Source organism: Peromyscus californicus, unplaced genomic scaffold (assembly GCF_007827085.1).
Source record: "Peromyscus californicus insignis strain IS unplaced genomic scaffold, ASM782708v3 Scaffold_19__1_contigs__length_69161282, whole genome shotgun sequence".
Lineage (NCBI taxonomy): Eukaryota > Metazoa > Chordata > Mammalia > Rodentia > Cricetidae > Peromyscus > Peromyscus californicus.
The window spans coordinates 35,089,386-35,111,605 of record NW_026294491.1 but is presented as its reverse complement, the minus strand read 5'-3'; the positions used below and the strand labels follow the sequence as shown (position 1 = coordinate 35,111,605).

General features: G+C 46.7%; 1 protein-coding gene across 5 annotated transcripts in view; it reads left to right on the top strand.

Annotated features, from left to right (window-relative positions):
• Npas2 (neuronal PAS domain protein 2) overlaps nucleotides 1-22,220 on the top strand; it is a 182,948-nt gene that overhangs the window by 50,406 nt on the left and 110,322 nt on the right. The window contains exon 1 of one of the 5 annotated variants that reach the window (XM_052745082.1): nucleotides 13,982-14,004. The exons of the other annotated variants lie outside the window; for them this stretch is intronic. Within the exon in view, the coding sequence (XP_052601042.1) occupies nucleotides 13,997-14,004 (8 nt within the window). The 5' untranslated portion in view covers nucleotides 13,982-13,996. Of the gene's footprint in view, nucleotides 1-13,981; nucleotides 14,005-22,220 lie in introns of those variants that run through there. 5 annotated transcript variants of the gene reach the window in all.

Here is a 22,220-nt window from a genome sequence, read left to right as displayed (position 1 = left end):
GGGAGCTTCCTTGTTTGAAAGCATCCTGTGAGTATTATCATACCCATTTTACACAACCCTACATCCATAATGCTTTTGCCCCTTCTGATTATCATCACAAGCTTCAGTGGGGAGTTGATATGATGGGAACCTTGGTACGGGGAGCTCTTCCTGGCAGCCTGATCATCTTCAACCCACAAACCTTTGGTTTCATCCCATGAACTGTCTTGAAAGCGTACCAGAGACCTTACTTGTACCATACCAAGGACCAAGTGAAACAAAAACTGAACAACCAGCATGGCTGAATCATGAAGAGCAAATGTTGAGAATGCTAACACAGTTTGCAACATGGCAGTTGTGCATGGCATAGTTGACTTAAGAATGTTGTACCTTGGAGGTCTTTGATTGCAAAAACTGTCGAGAGTCACTCAGCATCTGTATAGATGGTTCTGTATAGCAGCTCAGACACCACATGTGACCAGACAACCTCCAGGAGCCACCAGCCATAATCAACTGGCTCCAGACACTAGGGGAACCTGGAGAAGGGGCAGGAGAGTCTAGAGGGCTGTTCTAGAGGCTCAGCAAGGAGCCCAGGATCAAAGAGGGCAACACACCCTGAGACTGATGCCCAGTTAAGGAAAGCCTCACTTCTCCACACAGTATGAGCATTCTGTAGACAGAACCTCAAGCCTGCACAGCTACAGTCTTGGCAATGTTGGCCATGGACATATACACATAGACACCCACTGATACACACACACACACACACACACACACACACACACACACACACACACACACACCCCGCACAGGGTAGAGAGAAAGCTCAGAGAAGAAAAGACTGGGTATTATGTTTGTTCTTCTGAACAAGTATTTGGCTTTGGTATCAACTGAGATGGCCTTGAAGGGCACACAGGGCTCAGCAAAAATGTGTACTTCTGGTTCCCTGCCTGATCAATCAAGGTAACGTCCTTGTTTGTTTACAAGTTCACTGATGCCAGTTTGGTGGATTCTCACTGATAATGAACTCCAAGGGAGTGAGGCCTGCTTGTTTGAAGTTCGTCCAAGCTTGTGTTCCCTGGGTTTAAACGTTCACTATTGATCTTTAATACCACAGATTATTTGACAAAATGTTTTCTTGACAATGCAGCAAAAAATGTCCCTGGGGTGTTTGTTGGAGACAGGAATAATTTGGTTTTTTGACATTGTTTTGTGATATTTTATTGTATGTGTTTGGCATTTATAAAATGATGTTGTGAGACACGTAGAAAGGGGAAAGTCACTATTGTAAGGCTCACTGACAAAGTCATCACCTCCCATAGTTATTTTCTATGTGTGACAAGAGCAGTTAAAATCAACTTCTTTAGCCAAAAGAAAAAAGAGAGAGAAAAAAAGCTTCTTAACGCAACACACTTTTTACCAACTATTCATGGTGTGTTAGATCTTTTGAATTGTTCCTTTTTACATATTTTCTGTCTTCTTTGAATGATATGTGCCATTCCTTCTACACTCTGATAACCAATTAACCAATGTTTTATCCTTTTATATTTGACACTCCCCTTTAAAAACAAAATTCCACAAATAAGAACAGTCATCCAATGTCTTTATTTCTGCGTCTGGTTTCCTTCACTCAATGTAACATCATCTTGGTCTTTCCATGTTGTAGCAAATTGTGGAATCTTTTTTTTTTATTTATTTATTTATTTATTTATTTATTTTTATTTTTTTTGGTTTTTTTCGAGACAGGGTTTCTCTGTGTAGCTTTGCGCCTTTCCTGGAACTCGCTTTGGAGACCAGGCTGGCCTCGAACTCACAGAGATCTGCCTGGCTCTGCCTCCCGAGTGCTGGGATTAAAGGCGTGCACCACCACCACCCGGCGTGGAATCTCTTTTTTATAGCCGAATACTATCCCACTGTGTGCACACACCACCTTCCCTTGCCCGTTAGGGCAGACACCAGGGCCATCTGCGTATCTCTGCTACTGTGAACAGTACTGCAGTTCACAGCAGGGGTCTTGTGAGCCCATGCTTTCACCTCCTTTGGGTGATAAGTGTCCAGAAGAGGAATTGCTAAATCACCGAGTGTTATAATAGTTCCCTGGTAACAAGTAAATGTTTACAATGTTGTGTGTCACGTTGTTGCTTTCCTCTAAATCTATAGTCACAATCTCTCTTTAGGAAAGGAGAAATCACAAACCTTTTAATATTTTAGTAGGTAAGGGTGGCTATGGTCGCTTTAAATATAAGAAGGAATGGGTGCACGTAGTTGGGTACTGGACAGAGTGGCATTTCCACCTGTCATGGTTTGAGTAGGAATGGATCCTATAGGCTTATATAGATTTGAATGCTTGGTCAGCAGGGAGTGGCACTATTTGAAAGGATTAGGAGGTGTGGCCTTGTTAGAAGAAGTATGCCACTGGGGTTGGTCTTTGAGGTTTCAAAAAGTCCATTCCAAACCCAGAGTCTCTCTCTTCCTGCTGTGGGGATCTGAATGTAGAACTCTCAGCTACTTCTCCAGCACCATATCTGCCTGCAACCTGCCATGCTCCCCGACCATGATGGTATTGGACTAAGCCTCTGAACCTGTAAGCCAGTCCTAATGAAATGATTTCCTTCAAAAGAGCTGCCATGGTCATGGTGTCTCTTCACAGCAATAGAAACCCTAAGACACCACCCTTCACTTGGACTCCGTAAGTTGAGGCCATTATTGGAAGGTGCCTACATGCAAACCCATAGTGGTCAGACTGCCCTGGAATCAGCTTCCCCCTCCCCTCACTTTTCTCTCATGACTCCTGCCACTCTGGAGCCTCCTGTTCCCCTCACTCACCTGGGAACCCATGTGCTCTCTCAAACCCAGGGAGACCTGGCTGCTCTGAACACCTACCAGTGTGGTGACGTTCTCTGAGCCTTAATTGAACTTCACCAAAGAGTGTCACTTTTTTTTTCAGTTAGAAAACACCTGTAAAGAGTTCACAGTGGTCTAGGCATTTCAGCAGAGGCTCCAGGGCTGTAGTCAAAGGCTGGAACTAGCTGGCAGCCTACACAGCAGACTCCTCATCCCATCACTGCAGTGACACTGAGTGCCTCCAAAGAGCATGTATCAGAGGAACCTTGACACTGGAAAAGAGGGGAACAAGTGAAGATGCTAGTCTCCAAAAGGAGGTAGAGGGGGTCAAGGTCATTCTTCAATATCTGTGACTGCAGCCCCAGAATGACTTGAATGAAAAAAAAAACCCCATCTTTAATGGAAACAGAGTAAGTGTTGGTGAGAATACAGAGAAGTTACAACACTCAGACATAGCGGAAAATTATAGTTCCTTAAACCACAGGATTGCCATATGACCCAGCGATTCTACCCCTTCATTTGCCTGCAAGAGAAATGGGAACCTAGGTCCACATAGAGCTATAGGTACCCATGTCCCTAGAAGCTCTGTTCATAAGAGCAAAACAGGATGGATAAACAAAATGCGATCTATCCGTGGGATAGACTAGTCACTCTTTCAAAAGGGAAGGCATTCTGGCACAAGCTCCGATGTGGATGAACCTTGTACCACAATACTAAATGCAAAGCTCACGACAACAGGTCCCACTTCATGTGGTTCCTTTTATAGGATGTAGCTAGCAAATCAAGAATCAGAAAGGTGATTGGGGAAGGTGGGAATGAGGAGGCACTGATTAGTGGATATAGGACTTTCTCTGGAGTGATGAAAGTTTTGAAAGGAGATCAAGCTGGCCTTTGCGTCCCATTGTGAATGCTGTAAACGACACTAAATTGGGCATTTTAAGATGGTGGATGTTAACGGGAGAGCACCCCAATTAAAATGTGATCATCTGAGCTGCCATGCTATGTGGTGCCGGAAATATAGTCAGAAGCCATGACTGGATGCCCTGGGAAGGGAGGGCAGTGGCATTTTGTCTCAACAAGAAGTTTCTACTGAGTGCAATCAGCAGGACAGGCAGGAGGAGGTAGCTGGAGAAAGTGGCCAAGCAACCCTCTGTGCAGTGGGGGACCCAGGAAGCACAGCTGGATGCTGAGTGGCCAAGCAAGCCAGGGAGTCACAGCTGTCACACTTGCTACAGCCAGGAATCCCCTGGGCAACGTTTAAAAAAAAAAGAAAAAAAAAGAACAAACAAAAGCTTGATCCCTACCCAGGGATGCCCATGCCACTGGTCTAGGGCATGGCCTAGTCATCTAATTTTAGGCATCCCCTCCCCACAACAGGCACATCTGTTTCAGTCACCTTGGTAACCTGGGAGTTGGTTAAAAAAGATCCTAGGGTGACTTGTGTGAGCTGAAGGCCTTTATATGCAAGATGCTTTGAATTGCCTGTTCTCATGTTACCGTGTGTGTGCGCGCACGCGTGTGTGTGTGTGTGTGTGTGTGTGTGTGTGTGTGTGTGTGTGTGTGTGTGTGTGTAGGGCAGAAGCTGACCCCAAGTGTCTTCTTAGCTCTCAACTGTATCCACTGAGGCAGTAATTTAAGAAGTCTAGGCTTGCCCCAAGGATTCCCTGTGGCGGCCTCCCAAGTGTTAGGATAGCCTGCCACACCTACCAGCTTTTACATAGACGCTAGAGATCTGAAACCCATTCCTCATGGCGTGTGCTTTTATCCTCTGAGCCACCCGCCCAGCCCTTTATTTTGCCTTCTAGAAACCACAAGTAGCCTGAGGGGTAGGTGACAAATGTCACCATTTGACAGCTGAGACAGGCCAGGCACAGGGAATTCCCTTAGTGCCTCAGCATGGCCTGTCTCCTGTGATGGCCAACCCAGGCCTCTCTCCACCAGGTCTGGGACCCCATTTCATTCATCTTTAATTTCCCTCCCCCACCCCACCCCTTTCTCCTCCGTGTCCTGCCCAGAGCCGGGCTGTGTAAATATTTGATATGTTGAGGAACAGGAAACAAAGTGTTGAGGAAACAGGGGGCCCTTTCCGCTGGGTCCACTCCCAGGCGTCCAGCACACCTGTGCTTCCCCCGGAGCTCAGTTCCTTGTTTCTGACTTCTCCGTTCCCAGCCCTGCCTGGTGTTCTGGGATGCAGGGCCTCACTGGAGGCACCAGTTGGGTGAGGAGGATGTTGAGCACAGGGAACTGGGTGGTTTCCTGAAGGGGAGAAACTGGTGACAGCAGAGCCGTTTCAAAGAGGGACCAGAGCCTCAGCTGGGACAGGAAGAGCCTGCTCTCTCCCTGGTGGCTGCAGGGCATAAGGAAGGATATTCCTGCTGTAGACGTCGTCATGGCAGTCTTATCTGACACTATGAAACCCATGCCTGTCCTTCTGCTTTGAAAACTCTGCCTGCTTATGATTTCTCACTGACATGTGGGGAGCTCTGCTTTGCAGCCCCCTGGACCCTAGAACAGGAGGAGATGGGACTTTCCACACTGGGGCAGTGAGGGAGCACAGGGCCCTCATGTCATATCGGCTCCTTTTCCTGAGGAATCTTTAAAGACTAATGGTTGCCTTACAGAGCCGTACACCAGCATAGGATTCCCATGCTCTGTGGTAAATCCAAAGCAGATAGAGGTGGGATCCTTGGAAGCCTTGGCAGCTTGTTTGAGGGCTGTTCCTCACCGTAGCGCCAGGTCAGAACATGGAAAGAATGTTCTGGTGACCCCTGGGGGACACCATACTTCTGGGTGGGAACACTCAATTGTCGGTGCTTTGGCCCAGAGATGTGAGTTGATATCAGGGCTTATGGGCTACGTTGCCCTTTGAGAGTCTGTTTACAGTGCCCAGTAAAGCTGGGGTTTGGGGCTCAACCAATAGAACCAGCTAGAAAGACGGCTGTCTCCACAGTCCCTGCAGCCTTGCTCTCTCTATATTTTTTTTTAAATTTATTTATTTATTATGTATACAGTGTTCTGTCTGCATGTATCCCTACACACCAGAAGAGGGAACCAGTCTCATTACAGATGGTTGTGAGCCACCATGTGGTTGCTGGGAATTGAACTCAGGACCTCTGGAAGAGCAGCCAGTGCTCTTAACCTCTGAGCCATCTCTCCAGCCCCTCTCTCTATATTTTTAAGATGGGAGGTGGAGTTAAAATGATCTGTTTGTGTGGTTATGTGCACATGAATTGGATTTCCTGGATCTGGAGTTAACCAAACACGGGTCTTCTGCAAGAGCAGTCATACTTCTTAACCACTGACCTACCTCTCTAGCCTTGAAGCCTTGCTCTTTGGCTCAATGTCCACATCCAGCACTATAACCAAGCAGAGGGGTGGATGAGGGTTCTTGTATCCCCATGCCCCATGGATATTCAAGCCTGTGCAGAGCTGAAAGTCCTTCCCAGGCTGAACTGCAGAGGTGGGGTAAAGCCAATCTCCAGCCTTGGTGTTTAATGACATGAGGTCCCTCATGGTATATACGCCTCTCATCTTCTCACTGGCTGTTCCTTTCCTTAAAAAATAAATCAACACACACACACACACACACACACACACACACACACACACACACACACACACACACACACCCCCTTGGGGGTGAGAGGTGGTTCAGCTGGTAAAGGGTCTGGCCACCAAACCTGACCCCACCTGAATTCAATCCCCAGAACTCATACGGTGGGAAAAAAAGGGACAAATTCCCAAAGATGCAACAACTTTTTCTTTGGAATAATACAGATTCTATGGAAGTGGGAAAAGGTTCCTTCTCCATGCACCTGCTATCCGTTAGTGACATCAGACATGGCTGCAGCACAATAGCACAGCCAGAAAGTTGTCATAGGCACAAGTGTGTGTGAAGTCCAGTGTCATTTCACAACAATATAGATGTGTGCAACCGTTTTGACACATTCCTTTATTTTAATTTTAAAAAGTGGGATCTTGGCAAATTTTATAAAGACTTATGATTTCCTAGTGGCAGGAAAGAACTACAATATATCAAAAAGCAGGTCGTTCAGTGCGGAGTGGCACAGACATCCTCAGTGTTGCCTAACATTCTCTCTCATAGGTATACATGTGTACACACACACACACACACAGGCATAGGTGCACATGCACATATACACACACAGGCACGCGCGCGCGCGCACACACACACACACACACACACACAGAGGCATAGGTGTACACATACACACACACAGAGGCACAATGTACTTTCCCTAGATAAAACCTTGAAGTGTTTCGCGTTGTTCCGAGGTCCGTTCCCCTGTGCTCAGAAGGGGCAGGAACCAGCTCCTTTTACCCCTATTTCTTTTCGGAGGCAAAATTGGCATGAAATCAGACAGTCTTGAGAATGGGGGTTGCCTTTCTCTGTGAGAAAAAGAAACTGACCAAATCATCAGGAAATTACTTCAGGTCTCCTGTCTCATACTGAGAAACGTAGCTTCCATTCCGAGGAATACCAGACTCTCTGCCTAAATCTACATGACTAGAGAAAGATTTTGCTTCGAAAGATCATAGTAGCAAGGCACTGAGAAGTACAACTATTCAACTCCTTTCGTGATCATGGGAGTACCTTGAGTTCTTCTCTTCTCATCCTCCTTAGAAGTCCTCTGAGGGCAAGAGCTTGAGAGATCTTGACCTTGATTTTATACTCTGGATTCTCTTAACTACCATGGCTACAGATCCATGGGGCCACTTTGCAAACAGCTTGCTACATGTAAAACCATTCTATTTTTATTCTCATTTATTTAGACTCTTTTAATTGTCTTCCCGAATCTAACTCCTTTCTCTTGTTGGAATGCAAGCCACATTCTTACCTTCTTCTCTTGACCATGCCATGTAAGAAGTTGTAAGGGCATGTGGAAACCTATCAGAAAGTAGTGTCTTTAGAAGATAAGGTCATTTGTTTTTCTGTAATCAAGAGCAGAGGTAGCCAGGGGAGGAGCATGCAAGCTGTGCGACCAAGCATCACAGATGCTGCGTGATCTTCTTGCCTCTTGGTCTCTTGGTCTTGCTAGAAGACAACTCTCACTGTTGCCTGGCATTGTATGTGTGGATACAGACTTTCTTAAGGTCTCACTTGCCATCAAGGATGGTAAAGGTAGCACTGCTGTTACTGGTAATTCATCTTTTCTCACCCTCCAATGTTTGCAAACTTGGACGCAAAGACGGCACTCCTCCATAGGGAGCCAGAGTAGGCGCATTCCAACTTGGTTTGTGTTCCTCGGCGAGGTAGAGTAAGCAGTTTGAACTGTGTGAAGGAAGACCCACAAATGAGAAACTTAGTGGAGGGATAGGTGGAGAAGAGAGAAAACCAACACTGATGACCATAAGTCCAAAATATCCATCAGCTCTGACAAGTGTTGAAGATGGTCTCCATCCTGCGGTATAAAGTAGTGTTTCTAGGAGAAGGGTTTAGGAAAGACATAATACTTCTTACTACGCTCCATTGAAAAATGTAATGCATACATACACATATACAGAGGGGCGGGGGTGAGAGAAAGAGAACTTGACTGCTTAATTTAAAAAAAAAAAGAATAGCCTTAACATTTCTTGCCTTTTTAATAAGAGAATGGATGAATTATAATGTGTACCTACACGTTATTTCTTCCCCCAAAACAATGAAGAAAAAAAACTGGTTTGATTCAAGCTAGACATCAAGTATTTTATTTATTTTTCAGTTTATTTTTTCTTTCAAGCAGCTTTGTGAAAATTGATATTTATTTCTGTTTTTGGTGACATCAGAGAGAGTTCTGCCTGTCCCGAAGAATCCGAGTGTTTCCTGATGGGCTTGGTAATTCATCACTTTCAGGGAAGAGAGTTCTGGCTGGCTGTGGCAGAGATAAGAGAATGACACTCTGACACACTGGACTGCTCTTGTAACTTAAGTAACTCAGTGAGCGGAGCATTCTTTGAGAGAATGCTGCTGCTGCTGCTGCTGCTGCTGCTGCTGTAAATGCCTGGAGTTGCAGATAGGAGGGATGTATCTCCAGTTATAACAGCAGTTCGCATTTGACTTTTTCTAATTTAGCTGAGCGTGTAAGAAAGTCTTTCCTTAGAATTAAAACAACAACAATAATAATAATAATTCAAACATCTCTCATTTTATCTAGGATTTCCAAGTTTGAAAAAAAATTCAAAAACAAAAACAAAAAAAGAGAGTGCATCTAGCCTCGGTTGCCTGGAAACCAGGTGTGTGCTACTCTGTTCAACAGACTAATTGGCAGTGAGGCATTCTGCATGGCAGAAGGCTCATTAGTGCGGGTGGGTGGGACTCGGAGCTCCCCTAGCTCGTGGCTGGGAGCCACTGACACATTCAAAGTGTGATTCAGCTCATAGGGATGTTTACTGCCAGCTCTTCAGGAAAGTAGTTGCATGCCAGCTGACTTCCCTGGTCTAGCAACCTTGTAGATAGCCAGGGACATTTAATAGGACACACGTTGCTGGGTTCCCGGTGGCTGGTGACGACTGTCTTGGAAGTTTGAAAGTAAAGCTCGTGGTGGCTGGTCAGGAATTGGTTTTTAGTTGTAAAGCCATATGAACACCCTTGGGGACTGGTGTGACAAAAAAAATGGTCACCCGCCCTTCATTGGTGTTTTACATTCTAGGTGCTTTCAAGTTGCTGTGTTCTCCAGTGTCACAGCCCCCATCTCCACAGGCTGGTGATGATGCACGGAGAGTCACTCTCCTCAAGTCACTCAGATGGCTGGGTGACGGAAGCAATATCTGAACAAGGGATCTTCCCAGGCCCTTGCCTCCTGGAGGAGGAATCCCAGTCTCTCTCATCAGTGTCAGGGTCCACTTATCATCTGCTAAATAAATTCATAAGCTCAGGCCAAGGGAAGGAGATAGAAGGGAGGATGGAAGGACAGAAAGAAGGAAGGACGACAGATGGATACTGTGGGCTTTAGTCCTTAAAACATCAAAGAAAACTTTTTACATAAGGCCATTTCCTAAAAGAGGTGGGAGAATATTCCCAAAGTCCTGGGTGTTTCTTGTTGAATGCTTCCCAAGCACTGACTGACAAAGCCTCCTCATCTGTCCATACGTCTCTTATGGAATGAAATTCAGGAAAATCCACGCCCTGCATTAGAAAGGCCTCTAAGGAGCATGTCCACTGTCGCTTTGCTCAGAGCGCTCTGGGGCCCCAGACTCACTCTTATCTGCCCCATTTGCTGAGAGAGACACTCCAACATACTCTGGGGGAGCTCTGGGTCCTAGTCAGCCTGCAGGTGTGTGCTGGGCCCTTCTGGGACCACCTGACTCCAAAAGCCTGTTCCCAGAAGTGGGTCAGCTCACTTGGCCTCTGGACAATTTCCTTCACTATTTGGTTCTCACTCTGTCCAATTCCTAGACAGGAATGTCTGGGGAAGGCCTTTCCATATGTGCTCTTGCAGTGCTGGGACTCCAATCCAGGGCCTTGTCGCTCAGCAAATGTCTGAGTACCACTGAGCTACAGCCTCGGCTAGACCTTTCTGTCTGTACAGCTGCAGCCAAGTGACACCATGGGAACAGCAGAGGACTGTGGCCCCTCCCTCGTGAGGTCTCTGTTCCCACCAGTCCCAGCAACTTTGACCAAGTCATTCCTTTCCCAAGGCAGCAGCATTTATTCTGATGGCCTCTGGGTTAGTCGTTAGAGAGGACAGTAGAGGAAGCTGCAGACCTGGGAGGTGGCGTTGCCCTCTCAGTAGTCCGTGTGAAGTTTCACAGCAGAGCCCTGTGCAGGTGAAGTTGGGCCAGTTGCCCCACAATAAAGACTTAGGCCAGCTTGTCTTTAGTGATGGAGGGAGCCTCCAGGAGCATGGATCTGGGCTGTTTTTCTCTAGTTTAAGTCTACCATTTTTTGTTGTTGTTGTTGTTAGTTTGTTTTTAAAGACTAGTATTTATTCTTTAGTAAAATGCTTATGTTTGTCTAAGCGGGAGGATGGTCCTGTGGGAGTGCAGGTGCCCACAGAGTCCAGAAGAAGGAGGCAGATCTCCTTAAGAGTTATTTCCCCAGTGCTCTTCCCTGGGTCCCCTGTCTGCCACCTAGAGGCCACCCTGAACTGCTCAGGCTGGGCCTGGGCCTGGCCTTGCCATCCCCATGGCTCATCATCCAGGAAGAGCAGGCCTGTTATGCTGACCCACTTTTGCTGTTTGCCCACAGCAGGCTAAGCCTGTCTGGCCTTGTTCAGAGGCACCAGGCGGAGTACATTGCCTTCCGACGAGGAGTGCAGATGGCAGTCTTTGGAGCGTCTGAGTCTGTATGTTTTGTCTGAAGGACTCCCACCTGGCACCCCAGGGTGGCTGGAACACAGGAGCCAATCACGGGGCCTCCCTTGGCCCACATTCAACCTGTCCCCCAGCAACCCGGGGTTAGGAGACATTCTTTGCTGAGAACCAAAGCTAGGCTTTTCCCCCACGGCTTTAAAGACAGATCCCCACGCGTAAGCTACAGCCGTGCGTAGGCCACACGGAACAACTTCTCTGAGCCCTAAGAACCTCAGCGGCTTGTAAAGCCACCGAGAAGATGCGGACTATCCTGTCCTTGAGGGGGTCGCCATCAAGTAAAAGGGGTTCTGGGTGTCTAAAACCAAGGAAAGGGAGTAACGAATAGAAAAGAACGGTACCACGTGCCGGAGACAGAGGAGGGTACCATGGCAGGGCAGAGGATGATGGGAGTGCTGATCACTGATTGACAGCTTGTCATCAGGGCTTTGGATGCGACAATGTGACCTCTGTCTTCTGAACTATGGGGACTGTGCTGAATGACGTATATGTGTTATCCCCTATCTACTCCGCACATGCTTGCTACCTGTATTTCTTGCTGAAATCTCTCCAGATTGCTGTTTCCAGGCATAGGATATCATCTCTTCATTGTTTTGGATGGATTAGGATCTGATGTCTATGGTTAAATAGGCTGATGTGTAAGACACCCATAAGCCAGGGCTTTAGCCATGGCAGGTCTCACCAGCTCACACATTCCTATATATTCGTGAGCCTTGAGAAGGGTGTCCTGGGCCCAAGACTTCTGATTCTGAAGCCTGCCAAGGCTACAGAGATGGATTCGTGTGTAAAGTGCGTGCATCTCAAGTGTGAGGACCTGTGCCGACAAGTACAACGGGGCACCACTATATCCCCGGCACTCAGGGCGCAGTGGGCATGCAGAGATAGAGAGAGCCCCAGAGATTGCTGGCCAGCCAGCCTAGCCAGTCAGTTAGCTCCAGGTTCAGTGAGAGACACTGCCTCACAGTAAGGTGGAGGGACAAGGAGGCAGTTCAACAAATAAAACACTTGCTTACCCAAGCCCTACAGTCTGAGTTCAATCCCCAAGATCCATAGTGGAAGGAGAGTGCTAACTCCCAAAGGTCCCCCGACCTCCACATGCATGCTGTGGTATACTCCAGTGTGCACGCACATTGACCTTGACCTTCTGCCTCCACTCTATGTGCATGGGCAAGCACACCTGTACAGACTCACACTGGGGGGTGGGGGCGGCGGATAAAAAGAGGAGGAAGAGAAGGAAGGGGCATAGAAAAAAGGAGGAAGAGGAAAACAGGAAAGCCTCCACCCTGCTATAAACCCTCGCAGGGCATGCTGGGTCTCTCCAGTGACTGGTTGTACCTGGGTCCAGGCCAGGCTCAGAGCTAACAGGAGCCTAGCTGCTTCACACCTGGCTATAGGGAGGCATAGCAAAGATGGCGTTGTTCTGTGGTCAGTAGAGAAGCAAGTCAGGGACAGTTAGTTTCTAGCCCTAGATGTACCGCTGCACTAAATCGTGCAGGCCTGCAAAAGACGGACCTAGCTAACGGGAGTGAGGCGGAGAGGACACCTGGAGAGGACTGTGGGTATAACTGTAGTACCTTCAGAATAGCACACCAAGAGGCAAGTAGTAGCTAGTCATGCAAAGTGAGAGCTCCCTACACACCCTGTTTTCTCATGACCAGGACCTTTGAACAGAACTGCGCTGCCTGCCCCATCTATTCCCAGCTGACATGCACTAGAGCCAACTGAGGAAATACAGGGAGATGTAACCTCCTCATGGATACCTTGTAAAAGGAAGTAGAATAAAGCACAGTAGTGTTTCACACTGTGAAGAAAGAAAGCCCCTTGCTGCTGATGCTCTCAGACGTTCCCTACAGGAGCCACCTAGATAGCTGAGCTCAGGTTTAGCAGTGTTATCGGGGGGGTGGGGGGGGTGGACTGCAGCCCCCTGGCCATTCACGGCAGACAGACAGGGCACTCTTAAACTCTAAATGAAAGAAATGATGTCGGGAGGAGGGGAGAAATAATGCTAAGTACTGATTCATCATCCTCCGTGGCGTATGGCATTAGATAGGCCTGAACTGGGAAGCTTGTGGTTCCAATGGCCCCATCCTGTTTCCAGCCACTATCCAGTAGAAGAGGAGAGGACCCCAATGGCTCCTCCTCTTGGCTGTGGAAGAGAAGTCTTAGCCATGTCCGTTACTGATGAAATCATCATTCTCAGGATGCAGCCCAGCCACGGCACAACCAGAAGGGAAGAGGGTGAAGGCCTTTCAAACCTAAATCCAGCCCACACCCAAACTAACTCTGCTGCCTCCACCAGCCAGTGGTTCACGTGCAACATCCCGCATTTTGGTGAAATGTGATTGGAAACTCTGATGTTAAGCCCAAACCCCCATAGCCTGGTGTCCAAACTAGTTTGACTTCTGGTTCACATGGATATCTTGTTTCTCCTTTGCTCTCTTTGAAGCCTGGAGCACAGTTAGGATGAAGTTTCCCAGACTCCAAGGATCTTTTGGAGTACAAGTTACCTGGAGAGAGAAGCAGGCCTGAGCACTACTTGTAGCCGATTTAGGTTTGTCTTTGGCAGCAACTCCCAACAAAGACTGCCGTGACTCAGCTGCGGGTGTGACTCATCCCCACTTACTGATTTCCCTAGGCATCTATTGTCCACACCCTGACCACACACTGTCACTCATCAGATTCCCTACTTGACTCAGGACGACCACAGTGTGGCTCTAAGTCTTCAAAGGGGCCCCCTAGAGGGAATCTTCAGGGATGGAGACTTCGCTGTCAAAGGTTACAAGAGCTGCATGGACTGTCACAATGGTCCTTCCACCCTGATACCGTGACCATTTCTAGGTTGGAAACTCCTTGCTGACCGAAGATGTCATTGTAAGTTGACTTAATAATAGATTTTCTAACTTTCTCCATTCATTCCTTCATGGCCTATGTCATCTTTTCCCTGAACAATGAATCACCAGGTCCTTGGAAAAATGGCGACTATGAAAGAACCAGAGTCGCAAGAGGCAGATAAAGCCACAGCCTTGGCCTTGTAGACGTTTGCGGCCGAGTTGCTGGTGGTCATGGGAGCTCTGTAAAGCAAGTGTCTGGTCATGGGCTCACCTTGGAGTCTCACTCCGTGAAGCCACACACAGGAAGTGCTCTTGGGATGTGGCTTCTTGTGGCCAGTGCTGGATTGGACCAGAGTTGAGATCAGATCTGCCAGCCTGGCTCTTCCCCACTCAGGAAATATGCCTGAACATGAGAATTCCTTAATTGAAGGGAAGTTGGGATTGTGAGGGCAGCCGCGGCCTCTCTGGTTTTTACTGCCCATTTCCTTTAGAAAAAAAGCTACGTTTTCCTCCCAGTGAATGAATCATTCCCTGGACAGGAAGAATCACGATGCAGAAGTAACTTCCTAGTCTTCCCAAATGACAAAGGGGTACATCTACAGTTCATTAGCACCTGTCCTTCAGAGCCTTTTTACAGTGTAACTATAATGAGAAAAAATTACTGTCAACCTCCCATGTATAAGGTACAGATGCTTGCTGAAGACATGAGGCCCCTCATCGGGGCTGCCAGGCAAGACAGAAGGCAAATTCTCTGTCCACAGCCATAAACTCAGCCAAGCGGGGAGCTGCATGTTTGGCCTGTTTCAATTTCGACTGGGTTTTGTTTCCAGTGTTTGGGGGTTTTGTTATTGTTGTTGTTGTTGTTATTGTCTCTCTTCCTTTTAATGAACTAAATCCACCAGGTTTTGTTGGTATGCTAGGGAGGAGAAATGAGATTTTCCAGCTAGCATGGGAGCTGCGGTTCAAAGCACTGCTGAGCCATTTTGAAAACGTCATGGTTTGATTTTGTGAAAGCGCTGGTCTTGCAGCACGATAGACTTGTGGAAGCCATGTCGGGGAAGATTCACGATGATACCGAGTGAGCCGCTGGGCCTATAAAGATAGTAGAGGAAGTTCAAAATGACTCTAGTGATAATTTAACATGGGCACAAACTGCTTGGCCCTCAGCCTGTTTTAGTAGATAAAGTTGTGTTGGAACACAGCCACACACTTTAATGCCTGTGTGGTCAATGCATGGTTTTACATGGCAGGGAGAGGTGAGCAGTCACTCAAAGACTCTAGGGTCTGCTTCCAAACTATTTACCAGCTCCCAACCCCAGCTTTAGTAAAATAAAATAAAGTGAAAATAACACTATTTCGGTGGTTTGTTTCAACAGATTTCTAAGGAACCTCTTTTTTTCTTTTGTTTTAGTCAATGAAATCATAGGCCTGTGACTTGGACAGAATTACAGGCTGATAAGGAAAAACCTTGGTCACAAAGGTTGAAGGAGTCCTTCCTATTCTAGGTCACAAGGGAATAAGATGTGTTTTGACTATAAACAAAGTTCATAACCTTGTTAGTATGATTCTCAGGAAATGGCAGGTTTATAGCTGGGAGGAGTAGGTTGAGCCCAAAGGTCATACATGTTTCAGCCACAAGCCTGGCTTATTGCTATTTTAATATCTTTATCTGAAAATCCTCGATTAGAAGAAGGACTATTGTCTTTGTGTGGGCAATCTTTACAGAAGATTTTGTTCACTCAGCTAGAATTCTTGACTCTCAGAAGGTAGGAGGTTTCATCTACTCCTGAGGTCTTGCTCCATCTCCCCTGGCTGCTGGTCCTTGTGCTCTCGATTGCAGGAAGTCGGATGAGATGCACAGGGATGGTGTAGAGCAGTAGTGGGGTCTATTACCCAGTACAGAGCAGCACTCTCACGGTGAGAGTGTGAAGTGGCCAATGAGGAAAAGACTCAAAAGGAGCAGCATAGAGGATGGCCAGAGTTTACATTTCAAGCAGACTTAATGCTGAGCCTCAAGAATCTAGAACAAGAAAACTTTACTGGGTGATTGACAGGCCAATTTGGATTAACTCTTAAGAGAGGGCAATGGTTTCTGCTGTCTGTTCTTTACTAGAAAACCACTGGTTAAATAGTAATCTAATGACCTTCAGAGCAGTTCAGACTCTCAGGACTTCACCCAGGGCCTGAGATGCTTTGAGATATCATTCTTTTGATCAGTAATCAATCAGAGTGTGTCAATCCCTGTTTATATCTAACTAGCTACCTAATTTGCCTGGTTATATCTAACTAGCTACCTGATTCACCTGGTTGTATCTAACTATCTGATTCACTTGGTTATATCTAACTAGTTACCTGATTCGAAGGCTCTGTGTCTCATTAATTTTCCTCATGTCTTGCCTCATTTCCATGTATTTGTATTTGGTCTCTTCTGGAGACCCAGCTGTCAGCTGCTAGCCCCCGGGCACACCCTGTCACCTGTCTGCCTCACTGCTGACTCTCTATGAGCCCCCAAAGGCTTATAGATGTAGCACCAGAAAATAGCCACACTCTCATTTACCAGTTCCCATTGATTCGGAGCCAAAGTGCCAATCAAATGGGTAATAAATATGTGGCTGTGAGAAAGAATGTTCCAGAGTCCTCAGGGCGGAAGTTTCACCTGGGTCATATAAATGTTATTTGGAGCCTTGCTGTATAAGACATCTTCAGTCATTTCTGCCCATGTTTATTGCATTCTTATGTCTTCCGTTCCATTCTCTCACTCCTTCCCATCCTCATAATGGCCTGTGGTGTCGCTACGATCATCATCAGAGCCTCTTCTCCATTCAGCATGTACGTGAGTGTGTGTGTGTGTGTGTGTGTACATTACCAACAGTGCATGCGTGTGTACATACACACACACACACACACACACACACACACACACACACACACACACACACACTTTGATACTGGTAGGTAAAAGCAATACTCCTTCTCCCAAAGACACCTTGCCCCCTTCATTACCACTCCCCACGGCTAACCCTTTGACTAGGTGTCATTACTGATACTGGGAGGAACAGTGGCTACCGTTTTTCATGACTTGCTTGTGCCGGGGACTATGCTGGGGTTTCTTGTGGATTTTCTCATCTCACCTACTGAGCACAGAAATGGAGGCCCTGCTGTCGTCCCCACTTCACAGATGGAGAACTAGGGCTGGCCTTCACACATGCGTGAGATCACATGAGCAAGGGCAGAGCCGGGGTTCTTGCTGGGAAGGCTGATGCAGCCACACTCTGCCTTTCCTTCAGATGTGGGACCGAAACTGCCACATTCTACTGTGCTGACATTAACCGTTTTAGATCCCACACATGACTGAACACGGATGCTTCTTATCTGAGTCTGGCTTATGTCACTTAAAATCATGTCCTTCCCAGCCCTCAAAAGAGGACAAATAGCTGATTGACAGGTATATGGAAGAATGTTCCATGTCACTGATCAATAGAGAAACATACTCGGAGAGGACAAGATAGCCCTTCAATCCAGGTCTTACTGTGGTCAGAAACCAGAAGATGGCAAGTAGTGATGAAGATGTGAGGGAAAGAAAGCTTTGATCGTCACAGAAAACAGTATGAGCCTGGCGGTGGTGGCGCACGCCTTTAATCCCAGCACTTGGGAGGCAGAGCCAGGCAGATCTCTGTGAGTTCGAGGCCAGCCTGGTCTACAGAGCGAGATCCGGGACAGGCACCAAAACAACACAGAGAAACCCTGTCTTGAAAAAGAAAAGAAAGAAAGAGAAAACAGTGTGGATCTTCCTTGAAAATATTAAAACTGGAAGTACCCTGGCATTGAGCAACCTTCCTCTCTACTGGGCCCATATCCAAGGGAAACAATGTCAGTGTCTTGAAGTTGTATCTCCACTCGGATATTTATGGCAGTGGCATTCACATCAGACAATGACTGGGATCGACTCAGAAGTCCAGCAGTGGATGAAGCGATGGAATACAATATTATTCACGAAATGAAAAAGGATGAAACTCTGTCATTAGTAACAACATAGATGGATATCCCTTGAAGGTCAGTCTCTGCACACGAGAGGTTCACCACGGGGTGAAACAAACAGAAGCCCTGGAGTCACACAGACTTCATGTTTCACAGAAGGGCCACTGAACAGAGAAAGGAAAGATCATGTTTGGGGAAGAGTGCTCTATATCCAAGTGGTACACAGATACAGATGCCCCAGCCGCAGCTAACCCCACAGCTCCAGGACCACTTGTGGCTGTTGGAGCATTGAACAGAGTGAGATGGGCTGAGGAACTTGTACTGGGCCCAGGAAGCAGAACTAGCTAACCACACAGGGCCAGAAGGGTACCGAGTGTGACCAGAAGTCTTTTTGAAAATTGTCAGTGCTGTGGGGAGACAGACCTTGGGAGAGGAGGGTAGAAAAACTGATCACTGAGCATGGAGTTACAGGTGATGGAAGGCAGGAGTAAGCTCCAGTGTCGTTCTGTGCAGTGGAGAGATGTGATCAACAGTCACATACTGAAAGTCCCAAAATAACTAGCAGAGAGGTTTCTGAATGTCCCTACAGCAAGGCAATGATAAATGGAGCTGTGGCTCAGTGGTTGAGTGCTTGCCTAGCATGTGCAAGGTCCTGGGTTCAATCCCCAGCACTAACAAGAGAAAGATGCTAATTGTCTGGGATGGCAAGGATACCAGTTATCCCATTTGGTCATTGTTCCGTGTGGCAGTGTATTGGCACATCATACTGTGCTCCATAATACAGAGTTTTAAAAATAAAGACTAAAGCATATTACACTCAAAAAGAGGATTCAAGGCAAACAAAATGGGATGCTGGCGTCACCGGCCTTAGCAGACTTAATGACAGATGTAGCTGAAAGTTTTCCTAGTCCTGCACAGCTCCCATGGCCCCACGGTCCCGCAGCCGCTCAGACCCACATGAAACATACAGAGGTTTATATTAATTATGAACTGTATGACCTACTTGCTCAAGCTTCTTGCTAGCTAGATCTTAAATCTTAAATTAACCCATTTCTATAAATCTATACTTTGCCACATGGCTTGTAGCTTACCAATACTTTACATCTTGCTTCTCTTGGCAGCAGCTAGCAGCAGCTCCCATGCTCTGTCTTCTTCCTTCCTTCTCTCTCTTTAGAATTTCCTGCCTAACCTTATTCTACCTCACCATTGGCCCAACAGCTTTGTTTATCAACCAATCAAAGCAACACATTTTCACAGCATACAAAATGACATCACCCATCAGACAGAAGATGGGTGAAGAGCAGAATGGTGGGGCAAGGCAGATGTGAGATGATCTGTGTGCTGGGCATCAGGCCGGGTCCCTGGCTGTGCAGGTACATCTCCTCCCTGGTGTGTGTAGCCTCCTTCTAGAATAGGAGAAACAGACTGACATTTCAGGGGCTTATTGATGTCATGGAGCAAATGGGTAACAGTTGAAATTTACATTTAAATCAGTCTGACAGAAGGTAGAAATCCAGCCACCCTGAGCAACAGTGGATGGAGGAAAGTGTCTGTGTCCGATGCAGGGACAGGACTCTGTCCTCTGAGTTTGCATCTGTGGGCAAGCCATGCAGCCTGCTAGGAGGTACCTTCCTAACCCCTACACAGAGGATGGCTGTGGCCAGCTTCCTCTCAACTCCCACCATGGAACTGGATGGAGATAGGAGCTTTTGTTTTCCAAAACTTGGCTGTAGCTGAGAAGTGGTAAAGGAATCCTTGGGCATGCATGGGCTATCATTTCTGTCCCAGAGGGTTTCTCTTTAGCAGGTAATTCCTGCATACATAGCAGTTCTTTCTTTAATTTTAGTCTTGAGGATATAATTGTACTTTTAAATATATTACATAAATGGTGTTACCCTGGATTCTCCATGCTCTTGGAGAGTGATGTTAGCAATTGCAGGAGATTCAGATAGGGGGTCAGCCCAGGATATTCACTACCCACCCCCATCCCTGTCCCTGTCTCTGTCTCCGTCTCTCCTTCATGCCTCATGAATATATTGTGTACTAACTGTGGTCCAAGGAGCTATGAAGACACTCTATGCTCAAGCCTTGCCAGCTGTTTTTATGCCAGTTGTGGACCTGGCTTTGTAAACTTAACTGTTGGCACGAGCATGGTCTTGTCAAGGACCCCAAGGGAAACGGCAAAGCCTCCCCTCCTGGTCTGAGTGTGAGTGTTGACAGTGTGTGCAGAAAATGTCCATTGTAGCTTTCTCTCTTCAGATGTTTCCAGCCTGAAGGCTGTTCCTCTACAGAGAGTGTTCCTACCAAACATAGCTAAACCTGCTTCTTTGCTTAGCTTGTATACAGTAACCTCCCTTCTTGTAGGTTCTCTTGGAGAGATGGGGAGAACGAGGTAAGGGTAGTTGCTTCTTGGATCCCTTCTTGGTTTATCAAAGGCTGCTTCCCCTGGTGTCTGCTACACTTTCAGGTGTGGGAAACCATTTTCCTCTTACTCCTTACCTCTACTGTTGCCAACCCTGGTGGTTACCATCTTACTTTGGTTATCCATTACCCACACACCTTTGCGAATAGCCCCCTTTGTATGTGAGCCCTCCTTCAAGTATCCGAATTTCACCTTCTGTCGTCTGGGGAGTCCCTGCTTCCCAAGCCTTATGACTGGTTATTTGAAGCGAAGACCTCTGCTTCCCTTCACGCTTCACTCTGGTGGTTAATCCTACCAGTGGGTATTTCTCCAGCTGCAAACAGAATTATCTCTCCTTCTAGATAGAAAGTTTCTTCTCACAGCAATTTTCTCTTCACTGTCTTTCTATGGTCACGAGAAAACAGCTGCTCAAAAGTTTCCTTGTTGGAAACTCTATGTAGTTGTGTAAAGCAATTATATTCTGCCATTATTTCTTTAATGCAGATTTCTAAGGTCTTCTTCTTCTTCTTCTTCTTCTTCTTCTTCTTCTTCTTCTTCTTCTACTACTACTACTACTACTACTACTACTACTACTACTACTACTTCTTCTACTACTACTTCTTCTACTACTACTTCTTCTACTACTTCTTCTTCTACTACTTCTTCTTCTACTACTTCTTCTTCTTCTACTACTTCTTCTTCTTCTTCTTCTTCTTCTTCTTCTTCTTCTTCTTCTTCGTCTTCTTCTTCTTCTTCTTCTTCTTCTTCTTCTTCTTCTTCTTCTTCTTCTTCTTCTTCTTCTTCTTCTTCTTCCTGAATTCCTGTTAGTCCTTTAATGAAACCCAAGTGTGCATTGACAGATGAGTGGATAAACAAGATGTCCTATAGCTTACGGTGAGACATTATTCAGCCTTTAAAAGGAAGGAAATGCTAACACATGCTAAAGCATAGAAAAGTCTCACAGGCATTAATGCTAAGCAAAAGAAGCCATCTGCAAAGGACAATACTTTAACACTTTAGTATCTAAATTCATGGAGATAGAAGATAGAGTGATGGTTGCTAGGGCTGGAGACAGTGGGGGATAGGGATATCAAGTTTGAGCTTTGAGGAGGATTAGAGTTCTGCAGATGGATGATGGAGGTGGTTGCACAGTAGGGTGGATGAACGTGATGCCACTGAAACTCATACTCCCGAGTAGTTACCATGCCGTGGTGCATTATGCATATTTCACCAGCTTTTATAGTAAGAAAGTAATACATGGGGAAGACATGGGAAATGACAGAGGTGACGAGCAGTGGGGACAAGGATGCCCTCTGGAATTCCTGGGCAAGTGTTGCTGGGGAGCTTGGATTCTTGCTTGACAAGGGGCTCAGCCAGGGGAAGGAATGGTGGCAGAGACATGGGAAGGAGAGGAAGAAGAGGACATGAGCGCAGGTCCCCCAGGCTTTGTGGATTCAAATACCTCTGAATACAGATAAATAGTCGCCATTAGTCACCTTTGGATGGTTGGTTGATGATGCATCTGTCCCACTCATGCAGTCAGGATCTAGTACCCGAGGCATGCCATCCCTCCTGTGAGTGTGCTCTGCCCAGGGGATTTGTAGTCACCGCTTAGTGGACCTTCATTCCTCCCATGGACATCTCCCACTGTCACTGTCCTTAGCAACACAGGACTCAGACAGCTCATCACTGAATGTCCCTAATGCATTCTCATCCAAAGCTTTGAGCAGATTCCATCTGGAAAGCATTGAAGGCACACCTGTGCAGGTGTGAACCTCAATGTGATGTAAACCTCAGCTGTCAAGTGGGGTCCCTTGTGAGTCTACCCCTAAATTCACCTGCTGCTCACCGAAAGGGCCATGTAGGTAAGCAGCCAT